The sequence below is a fragment of the Saccostrea echinata genome, unplaced genomic scaffold, assembly GCF_033153115.1.
Source record: "Saccostrea echinata isolate AGI-Se365-2 ecotype Australia unplaced genomic scaffold, CSIRO_AGI_Sech_v1 ptg000054l, whole genome shotgun sequence".
Taxonomy (NCBI): Eukaryota; Metazoa; Mollusca; class Bivalvia; order Ostreida; family Ostreidae; genus Saccostrea; species Saccostrea echinata.
Window position 1 is genome coordinate 36,193,251 of NW_026889803.1, and position 12,510 is coordinate 36,205,760.

General features: G+C 32.8%; 1 protein-coding gene across 1 annotated transcript; it reads left to right on the forward strand.

Annotated features, from left to right (window-relative positions):
- Nucleotides 1–4,035: 4,035 nt before the first annotated feature.
- LOC133206340 (uncharacterized) lies at nt 4,036–5,164 on the forward strand. The gene has a single exon (XM_061342294.1). It carries the CDS (start codon nt 4,110–4,112, stop codon nt 4,818–4,820), a length of 711 nt encoding a protein of 236 aa, XP_061198278.1. The 5' UTR covers nt 4,036–4,109; the 3' UTR covers nt 4,821–5,164.
- Nucleotides 5,165–12,510: the final 7,346 nt, after the last annotated feature.

The window sequence follows — 12,510 nt, forward strand, 5'->3', positions numbered from 1 at the left end:
TTTTTTTTGTTTGGGATGAAAGTATAGTGTACTTGACAGGTAAGCCCATTGTAGATTTTTTTTTTAAACAACAACTCTGGGCGACGCCATTTGTTTCCATCCTTTCGGAACAGGATAGATGTTACATTCGTAACTACTCGGCTATTTTCCGAAAGAGAGAATGACCGAGTTAGATGTCATTCCATCTTTTCTATAAATAGAGATCACGTCATAGAATCACGTGACATGTTGCACAGATGGATATAGCAGTGTTTCATTATAATATAGGTGTCACTCGAAATGATTAGTTAATAAGAAACCAGAATTCATCCATTCTATAGCATCATTCTGAAATTCTACATATCATTTTTTTAAATTTCTTTTTAAAATTTGTATGCATAATAATGATAATTATGTACTTTCTCGCGATTACAAGCATTACCGTATTTTGTTCAAAGTTGTACACAAACGCACCTTTTGTTCCACTGCAGAAATTTCCACGTCTATCTCTGATAACATCGATATCATTGATAGACCCTCCTTCGACTGTTACTTTCGTGGAACACCTCGACACCCTGAGCTCTCGTACACTCTCCCAGTTGTTTGGAATCGTCAGGGTTACACAATTCGAATAAATGTGTTGACAGTTCATAATCCGATTGACCAAACTTTTTGGCCAACATCTTGTAGGCCTACATCCGTTGACAAGCAAATTCATTGCATACAGTGTGAAAACACACAACACCCTCATCCTCTTCGCCATCATGATCATCTCTGAAAATTGCGCGAAATTTGCACGGACTTCTGGACACGTGACACGTTAGTCGGGGTGACCCGAAATTTATACACTTTTTCCCTCTAATACTATGTAACAGAGGTTATAATTATAAAATGTATCCAAAAAATATATATATAATAAAACTTTTGACTTTTTTTCAGATTAATAGAAGACAGAGAGAGAATAAACCTAATGTTGGTCAAATCAAGTACATACATACATGCATACATACATCATACATACATTTTTTTTTTATTCCAGCAAATCAGCTTTTTTTTTTCTTTGGATGAGGGGAAATATATATATATATATATATATATATATATATATATATATATATATATATATATATATATATATATATATATATAATTACCGCTCCCAGAAGAAATAGGTGGGTTAATTAACATTATTAATCCGATTAACTAGATCTATATTTCATTTATGAACCTTTAAGATGTAACATCGTTTGCTACAGAGTCTATAAAAATACTTTATTTTATTTACGTTAAATGACACAAGGATGAAATGTACTAATCAAAAATCTCAGAAAAAAACTTACTGACAGACAGTGAACTGTCTAGACAGTTAGATGCGGGCTACTCTGAGTCTAGATATAGCAATAATGCATATATCAACGTAACAGCCTTAAATACCCCATTTTCTATAAACAATTTCTGCAAAATTCATTTTAAACTGTTTTCCTTATTTGTTTAACTTTTTTTTTCTTGACATTTCTAATTTTTAGTGATGACCGATATATTTCTATACACAACTGTACTTCATTGTTTATCACAGCGGGCGAAAATGACTCATACCCAGATATGTTCCAATTACACAAATTAAAGACCCCCCAATTAGAAAAAAAGGGTTAACTAAAATGAATAATTTCTAAAGACAAAGCGTTGAAGAAAAATGCGGTCAGGTATTTAAAGGTCAAATCGGGTCATACCCTTAAGGACAAATTGACATTCTTAAAACAATGAATTAAAAAAAAATTCATACCACATTCGTCAGTGATGGTCACTCATGCAATGTGATATCCTAATGTCCTCTACAAAAATTAGATTTTTTTTCAATTAAAATTTGTACATGACAATTTTACAAAAAATTGAATTTTTGTAGAGGACACTATAAGATATATCTAAATGAACATGTACATGTAAAAAAAAAAATCTGTAGATATGTGGATTAAAAATACATATCTATGATAATAGCAATCCGAAATATGTGAAGTTTTCCTCTTCTTTTTTTTTTTTTTTTTACGATTTTGGTACTTTACGTACCATCAAATCATTAAAAGACCAGGGAAAAACGTTTATTATTTTGGACTATGATAATAAATACACACACACACACACACTCTCTCTCTCTCTCTCTCTCTCTCTTAGTTTTTATAATTTTCAAAACCTAGAATGAGTTTAACTTTGTTAATTAATGTTTATATACTTGTTTGCATACTTTTAAAACTATCACAACGGTGAATATTACTATCGTATTAAAAAAAAGAATACTGTGCAATCTACAAGTTTTCAGTGACATTGTTTCTTTTTAAAATTTAAGAAAAAATAAAGTACATTTAATTTCGAATTAACCCCCCCCCCCTCCCATATTTTCCCCAATTTGTTTCAATTTTACATAAGGAATCATTGCGAAATATTTACATTTTTCATCTAACTTTTATTATTTTTTTTAATGAATTCATATATTTTTTTTTAAATAACTCTAACTTATCTGTTCACACTTTAAGTTTCACGTGATACCGACATTCTTTAAGCGCAGCCGTGTAATAAGGTCGCGGCAGTTTTAAATGTACAAAACTTGAACTGATAAAAATAGAGATCCCTCTTGACAACGAAAACACACCTCCCTTATCCCACCCCTCCCCACACCCAATGGACCCCAACCCCTTCATTATTATCGACTTAATTAGAAATAAAAATAGATACCCCCCATGACAACTAGAACACACCTCCCTTATCCAACCAGAATAATATAAAAATAGAAACCCCCCCCCCCTGGCAACTAGAAGGCGCAGAAGACCCACCCCCGGGATATAAAAAGGGAAGAATAAACGTTAATGGCATCATTGTGAAAATTCAACTTGGAAAAACGCAACGGTTAGAAAGCAGCAGAGATAATTATGGCAGAGTCATTCTTTGAATTTCTGTAAGTTATTACATTATAACATCAATGTCTTAATTACGATATTTCGTTATTTATTTATTTATTATTATTATTATTATTTTTTTTTTTTTGGTAAAATGAAGTTTAAAAGTTTATAGTTAATTGTATTTTTTATTAAGATTAATGTTTTCAAATTAATAAAAGTTGAGATAATACATTGGATATTATTCCTATACGTGAAACATAAAATTACTTAAAAAATTATTGTTATTTAGGTTCATGAAAATTTCAATGGATTTTTTTTATTTTGATATTTTTTTTTAATATCTTATAATAAATATAACTAAATAAATAAAGCAGAACAATCACAAAGTTATTTGCGAATAAAAAAAAAAGTGCACAAACTTATAACTTAGGTTATCTTTCTTGGACCATAAATGAAGCCTAAACAATCATTCTTTGTTGAATTTTCCAGAGATAACAATAAAAACCAGGAGTATGTTACCTCTTCACCTGAAAGAACGTTTCAGGATTTCGAAGAGGAGTGGATTGAGCTGGGGCACAACTTTTCTCTAATTTTTGATTCAGGGTAAGTTATACTTTCAACGCTTTTCTTTTGTTGCTTTTGATTTTTAAGCCCTATAAAAGAAGATAAACCAAAAAATAAAGAAATAAAATTAAATTTAAACAGAAAATATTTCAAATTTACCTGCTGTCGTCTAGCATCTTTGAATCCTTTTTGACCAAAGATAAATTTCTTTTTCTTTTTTTTTTTAAATTCACTTCCTTTTATTTAAAAAAAATAGAAATTCTCCGAAGGACCCCCACAAATCCCCTTCATCAAAAAAGAGGAAGATTGAAGACGCTGAGGATTCCATGATTTTGAATAGAAAGAAATTCGCAAAGAAAACTGTAAAAGCGGGGATGTTCACACAAGAGATGGAACAAGAAGACCCTTTGTTAAAAAAGTTCAGGTATTGAATTTATGTTCTAGTGTCGAGTTTTTTTATGCAACAAAATTCAGTGTCTTGAACAGATTAAATGTAGCTGAAATTCTTAAAACATCAAATGTATACTCTTACATGTATATATATTTTTTAAAATTATTTTTCTTGACAATCTTTTAAAAAGTTTAATTCTGTTATATGGTTGTTTAAAAAGATTTCGTTACTTTCTTTGAAACAGACAGGAAAATCCTTCAAAATATGTCAAACTGGAGAAGAAAATGAGTACTAGAGATTTGCTGGATACTTCGTTCACCCAGAAACGCCAGAGACGCGCATCTACAACGATGTTCCAAGAGACATGGACACCAACTCAACCCCAGCCAGCGTACAGCCCAATGTCTCCACCGGACGTCCCTCTGTCAACTCAACCCCCGCCAGCGTACAGTCCAGTGTCTCCACCGGACGTCCCTCTGTCAACTCAATCCCCGCCAGCGTACAGTCCAGTGTCTCCACCGGACGTCCCTCTGTCAACCCAATCCCCGCCAGCGTACAGTCCAGTGTCTCCACCGGACGTCCCTCTGTCAACCCAACCCCCGCCAACGTACAGTCCAGTGTCTCCACCGGACGTCCCTCTGTCAACCCAATTCCTGCCAGCGTACAGTCCAGTGTCTCCACCGGACGTCCCTCTGTCAACCCAATCCCCGCCAGCGTGCAGTCCAGTGTCTCCACCAGACGTCCCTCTGTCAACTCAACCCCTGTCAGCGTACAGCCCAATGTCTCCAACGATCGTCCCTCTGTCAACCCAAACTCAAACCTCGGGATTTACGCCGATTGAAGCACCGGGGTTCTGGAATAAACCCATCCAGTTTCCTCTTAAAGAGGAACTGGATGCCCTAAATGAACTTGTGGACAATGTCCGAATGGACCTTCTACAGACATCTATGTTGGTGAATTATATTCAGGACTTCATGAAAAAATTTCAATATTGACATTGAAACATGTGCACCAGGTGTTTGAATAGAACCCACCTAGGTTTTGAATGCCCTTAACGAACTTGTGGACAATATCCGAATGGACCTGTTACAAACCTCTATTTTGGTGAATTATATTTAGGACTTCATGAAAATTTTCAATATCAACATTGAAACACTAGGTGTTTGAATAGAACCCAACTAGTTTTTTTTAATGCTCGGGTATTTATACACTGGATGAAAATTTAGACATACAGTACCCAAATGGATCTTTTACAAACCTCAGTGTTAGTGAATTACAAATAGGACCTTCATAAAATAAAATTCAACCATATTCTTACTGTACAGGGTGTAATTAAATACTGTTCATTATGTTTGTGAAAAAAAAAAGAATAAATAGGGATTTATAAATTTTTTAAATAATTTTTTTAAATGATCTTTCATAATGAGCTCTATTTTATATGTCAATTTATACTTTATATTTTTTTATAGATAGATATGACATAGATTAGATATAATTAAAGTTTGTTTATCTATGATTACACAAAAATGTGTTCATTTTACCCCTTTATGTTTTATACTAGTTAACCAAACAATAATCACATATTTGTGTTCAGGTTTTTAAACTATAGATAAAAACTAGTTATGTTCTAGATTTATTTTTTATGTTATTAACTTAAACTTCTTAAAAATAGGGGTTTTCTAATAACACGGATTGTGTTCATATAACTTTTATATATACAAAATGCTTTTACACGACATTTTATGTAAAATAATAAAAAAAAAAAAAAAAAAAAAACGTTGATCTTTAGTGTCCTTTTTCTTGGTGATAATGATGAGGCATAAGAAATATAACATAAGTTACAATATTTGACTTACTACGAGAGGAGACTCTGCTCTTTTTTGATTCCAAAAGGTGTATGAGATAAATGTATCGTAATCTTGGACTTTTATACAAAAAAAAAGATAAGATGTGTCGTAGGTATCCTTATTGAAAAAATACAAGGTTAAAAAAAGGAATAATTAATAGTGGTGGGTCCAAACGGGTCCATGCTTTTGGGATGACCCCAGACGGACCCATGATGTCAGGTGACTCCAGACGGAACCATGACGTCAGGTGACCCCAGACAAACCCATGTTATTAGGGTGACCCCAGACGGACCCATGACGTCATTGACCCCAGACGGACCCATGTTATTAGGGTGACCCCAGACGGACCCATGACGTCATTGACCCCAAATAGACCCCAGACTACCCCCCTTACTACTGTGGACCGACTTTAACTGGAATATTATTTAACAGACTTTAATGTTTATATATGTAAACAGAAAAAAATGGGAATACTGAAAGAAACCAAACAGTAAATAGAGTGATAAAGACAAACTGACCTATGGACAGACCTATTACAGAGTACTGTTTATAATGTAATACAATAAAAGAATATAAATTTAAGCTAGTCAGTATGTAGCCACAGACCTCACAACAACCCGACTCCTCTCAGGCTCTGTCTTGGATGCGTTGTGTACATGTATTCAATGTGGATCAAGCGTGGGCGCTTTCCCCTTTATCATATTTCATTTGACCTGTTAACAGTCTAAAGTAAAAGAAATTTGTGGTGATTAATAATTATTTTATTGTTAAGATATTGAAATACTTTTCTAACTGTGACTCGGCGATTTTTTAATCACAAATTGAACTAAAAACGCCTCTCTTTCCCAGCTCACTTTCACTAGGCACCCAGAACGAACATCATTTTTAAGCATCTCCCTTCCCTCACTAAACAATCCATCCAATTACTAATTAAAATTTTGGAAAAGCCATAACCTTGTACAAATCATCATATATTACCGTAAAGGATTTTCCGAGATTCAAGTAAAACTCTACAGCTGTTCCTTGCTCGAGTACGACTGAGTCAACCATTTTTGTCATACGTCTTCTACATATTGACGTCATCTTCACATCGTGACGTCATAAACATGGAGCAAAAATTAACACGTTATTTATAGAACGTGTTTACAACAATAGATAGTTTTCTCTCGGAGTTATTTCCCTTGGCCGCCATCTTGGTGGACAACCTGGTAATTTTTCCTCTTTGTCTTACCAAATCTAAGAGGTTGTAGCAGAAATATTTGGGGAAAAATCTTTATAGAATAAAAATAATGAAATAAAGGAGGCTTTTACAAATGTATATTTTTTGAGAAAAACAATGCTTCCTAGCTACCCCACAATGGCCAGTATAAAAAGTTAAGTTGGTTGAATAATGAAGGAACATGACAATGAGCATGTTGACCTCCAATATGGCGGCCAACGGGAATAACTCTTGCTAATTTGGACCTACTAAAAACTATCTATATATATGCAAAATTTTCTCATTATTTCTTCTGATCAGAGTTGTGTTTATATATAGACACACAGATAATTTGCGAACTTTTTGATCGCCTCTCGTTCATGCATATTTTAGATTATCATTTTTATGAATACCTTTAGTCTTCATCAGTGCTTAATAATTTGTAGTAAAATATGGATCGTAGTGGGCATCACTCTGTGATAAAATTAGCTGAATCATATCTGATAATTAACGACACGCAGCACGAAATGCGAAATCTGAACGAATGGGCATATCTTTATAATCATTTGCCGCATTAATTCTTTAAAACAATTCAAAACAAAATAAAATTTGGATTGATATGTCAAATTTTCTAGGTTAAAAATGAACTTCAAAATGATTAGCAAATATACAATGTAATTTAGTTTCCATCATTGTTTAAATTCAAATAAACACCGGTATACTATTCTCTTTTTTGGTCAATAAAAAAATAATTTCATCAACGCAGAAAAGTCTGTAAAATAAAATCTTTAAAAAAAAATTATCTCAAGAACAGCAAAGCCATAATTAATCATATTGATATTGAAGCATCGTCAAGTGTAAATTTAAGATTGTTCAAATCATGACCCCTGGGGTGGGGCGGGGCCTCATGCAACAGGGGATCAAAGTTTACATAGGAATAGGTATGAAAAAAATATGTAAAAAAAAAAAAAAAAAAAAAAAAAAAAAAAACTTCTCAAAATACAGAAGCATCCTCGGGTATTATAGATTCAAATTTGTTCAAATCATGACCTCTTAGGGTATGACGGGACCACAACAGGGGATCAAAGCTAAAAATAGGATGATATAAGAAAAAAAATCTTTTCAAGAACAGCAAAACCATAATGAGTTATACCAATACAGAAGCATCCTCAGGTAGTGTAGATTCAAGATTGTTGATCATGACCCCTTGGGGTAGGGTGGTGCAGTAATGGTTGAACATAGTTATATATAGGGAAAGTCTTAACATATCTTTTTTCCCAGGAACAGTAAAGCCTTGATTAGTCATCTTTATAAGCAAGCATCTGAAGATAGTGTAGATTAAAATTTATTTAAATCATGACCCCCGGAATTAGGGTGGGGTCACAATGGGCAATTCAAGTTTTACATAAGAAATACGTAGGAAAAATCTGTAAAAAAAATCTCAAGAATGAACAGCAAAGCCATGATTAGCCATAGTTATAAGGAAGCATCTGCAGATAGTGAAGATTATAGTTTATTCAAATCATGACCCCCGGGAGTAGGGTGGGGCCACAATAGGGAATTAAAGTTTTACATAGGAATACGTAGATCACTAAATTTTCGCGACACCTTATTTTGCGAGATAGTCATTGATTCTTTATTAGCGAGACAATTTTCACGAATTATTGTTATTCCTCCCCTAACAAAAATTTACTATAGTTAACTATAGTTTACTATAGTTAACTATAGTGAAAACTTTGATACTTTGATTTACTATGAAACTTTACTCTGGAACTGTTTTTGAGATTTCAAAGCTTAAAATCTCTAAAATTCGATAACAGTAATGTAAAATTTGGAAATAATGTGTGAATATACAAATAATATTTCAATGTAATATAAAAAATGTGCATGTATGAATTGAAGAACAAAAAATATAACGATCTGAAATCCATAGTAAAAATACTGCGATTTACTATAGTGAAAAAACTTTGATACTATAGTTAACTATAGTAAACTATAGTTAACTATAGTAAATTATAGTTAACTATAGTACTTTTTTGTTAGGGTCTATATAATCTTAAGGAATACTATTATACGCGAGAATGAAATTTTCGCGAGCTCACTGTCTCGCGAAAATAAAGTTCTTGCGAATAAAAAGTGATTTACAGTAGTCATATAAGGAAGCATCTGCAGAATGACATAAAGTGTAGATTAAAATTTGTTCAAATCATGACCCCCGGGAGTAGGGTTGGGCCGTTTGACATAGGAATACGTAGGGAAAATCTGTAAAAAACAAGAAGTGTTTGTGAAACACTGATGCCCCCGCAGCTTATGGCGAAGGTTAAAGTTTCTCAAATGCAAGTCAAATTCCAGGCCAAGAGATAAAAAAAAGTTGGTACCCAAAGAAAGGTCTTGTCTCAAGGAATATACCTGTGAAATATGAAAGCCCTAGCACCAATCATTGAAAAATCTTTTTTTAAAGTAAGTAAAACGTCAAGGTCAAGGTGAAATGGTGCCCAAGGGAAGGTCTTGTCACAAGTGATAAACATGTTCATTAAATGTGAAAGCCCTAGAACCAAACGTTCAAATATTATGTCCAAGGTTAAAGTTTTTTGAAAGAAGGTCAAACTCCTAAGTCAAGGTCAATGCCAAGATGGTTGGTATCCGAAGGAAGGTGTTGTCACAAGGAATATACATGTGAAGAATGAAAACCCTAGCACCAATGGTTCAAAAGTTAAAGGCAAGGTTAAAATTTTTCAAAAATAGGTCAAATTCCAAGGTCAAGGTCAAAGAGTCAAGGTTGTTGGTATCTAAAGGAAGAACATGTCACAAGGAATGCACATATGAAGTATGAATGCCCTATCATCAACTGTTTAAAAGTTACGGTCAAGGTTTAAGTTTTTCAAAAGTAGGTCAAACTCCAGGGTCGAGGTCAAAGGATCAAAGATGTTGGTATCCAAGAAAGGTCTTGTCACAAGGAATACTCATGTGAAGGATGAAAGCCCTACCACCAACTGTTCAAAAGTTATGGCTAAGGTTAAAGTTTTTTTTCAAAAGTAGGTCAAAATCCATGGTCAAGGGGTCAAGGATCAAAATTGCTGGTATCTAAGGTCATATCACAAGGAATACACATGTGAAGTTTAAAAGCCCAAGTTCCAACTGTTCAAAAGTTATGGCCAAGGTTAAAGTCTCATAAACTGGGTCAAACTCCAAAGTCAAGGTCAAATATGATGGTATCAAAAGAAAGGTCTTGTCACAAGGAATGCACATGTGAAATATGAAAGCCATAGCTCTAATCAATCCAAAGTTATAGGCAAGTTTAGAGTTTTTGCGGACAAACAGACAGATAGACAGACAGACAGACAGCCGGACGGACAGGGCAAAAACTCTCAAGAATGAATAGCAAAAATTCTCAAGAATGAATAGCGATGCCATGAATAGTCATGTTTATAAGGAAGCATCAGCATATAGTGTAGATTAAAATTTGTTCAAATCATGACTGCCGGGAGTAGGGTTGGGCCTCAACGGGCAATTAAAGTTTAAAAAAGAAATACGTAGGAAAAAATCTGTAAAAAAAATCTTCTCAAGAATGAGCAGCAAAGCCATGATCAGTCATATTAATATAGAAGCATCCTTGGGTAGTTTGTTCAAATCAAGGCCCCCTGGGGTAGGATGGGGCTATCAAAATTTTATATAAGAATATACAGGCAAAAGAATTGGCTGATGAAGAAGTTACTCAGGTGAGCGTTATTGCCCGTTGGCATCTTGATAACTATTATTATATCAAAAAGGTTATAGTTTAATATATATAATCTGAAAGTGTATAAGAAAATATAGATTTTAAGTGCATCAAATATTCATTTTATTTCAGAGGAAAATCAGTTCTTATACACTTCATACACTGCGAGATTAAGCAGGTTTTAAGATAAATCTTTCCATATATTAGTCATTTGCTACATGCCGTATGATTCACCATTGTGACAATGTTTAAAAAGGGCATAAATGTAAATTCCCACACAACATGAAATTAAATTTATTAACTAAGTAATAATGAATAGCGTTTTTCCATATTAAACTCATTCACAATCATACCAAGAGCTTTTGGCACAGACGATTTATAAAACATGGCTTGGCCTTGAATTACTTTAAATATATATTTCCATTATATAAAATGCAGTTTCTGGAAAATAAATTTCCATTGTTGGATTTCTTTATTTACTTTTCTTCATTTATTATATCAACTTTTAAACGTATCTAATTTAGCATGCAACACAAGTTATTCTAATCTTATTATCCGTTTTTTGTATACTTGAGACGGAGAAACAAAATGACGGCACAAATAGGACCTGACGCAATTGATCTTGAGAATTCCATAGTATATATGTTTTTATTCCGAGTTTATAATCAACTTATTTGGAAACCAATATACAACAATAGATTAAGGATGTCATAAAGAAAAGGGATTAGGTACAAGATTTTTTTTTACTATCCTTAATCGAAATTTAAAAGTGAATAATTATTTAAATTCAATGAACAAAATGTTAAGCATCAAGTTTCTTAAAACTGATGCAATGCTTAATCAAAATTTATGAAATTGAATGTTTTGGCCCTGGAGTGTTCGACATATTTTCAACTTTACTCTGGTGTTACATAGATGTGACAGCTTGGGAAACTGAAAGAAATCAACATTAATATTGAATAAAATTTTAATGAACACATTTTTCATATATCGTTGTGAATTAGAATGGGTAGTAGCATTAATCACACAGTAATAGAGGACTTAAAAGTTGAAAATATGTAAAATGTTTAAATATAACTTATACCAAGACTTAGAGAGTGAGAGAAGGGGGAGATATACTTGGATGAAAAGATTTTTAGCTTTACAGCATGAAATATTTGTCGTAATAGAAGACGATCTATTTATACCGAAATTTGGGAGCAGGTGCGCCGACGTATTACTTAACTTGGTAACTTTGTTAGTACTAATTATGAAAGTATGAAACTTATTTTGTTACTAAAATTAATATTTTGTGCAAAATTTTTACTTGATATCTATTGCAAAATAAATATATTATAATTATGAATTTATCGAAAGGACACAACAATTCCAGTTGAAATTAAATCGTATTCATGAAACTTGATTGCAATATCCTATTGATTTATTTTTGATAAAAATTGCGTGCCTTAATTGTCTAATTATGAAACCACCTCATTTACAGATAAGTTTAAAAAAAGAATTAAGATGTACATGCTGTCTTATTCCGATTGTTCAGAATAAAACCACATCATCTGACAAAATCTAGATATCTTTAAAGCTTTTCTTATCTAAATCTTCCTTTCTAGGTAAAATTACGTCAACTGGCGATAAGCGAGAAATCTATTTTTAAAATTCTTTTTTAGCATTTTAACACTAGAACGCAGTATATCATGGCTCTGTCTTATGAACGTTTGCTTAAAAAAAATGTTTTAACCGAAAATATCAATCTTACTTAGAAAACCTATCCAATAGGAAATTCCAAGTTCAAAAAGTATAATATGGAATTGTAACTCAAGATATCAATATTTATAGTGTTCCAGAAAGCGGTAAGGTCCTAGTAAAATCAGGTAAACTGCCAAACTTTGATAAAAAGGAGGCTAATCTTTTAATCGTTTTGAACCACA

Coding starts and splice junctions, on each gene's coding strand:
- LOC133206340 (XM_061342294.1), top strand. CDS start 4,110: ATGAGTACTAGAGATTTGCTGGATACTTCGTTCACCCAGAAACGCCAG.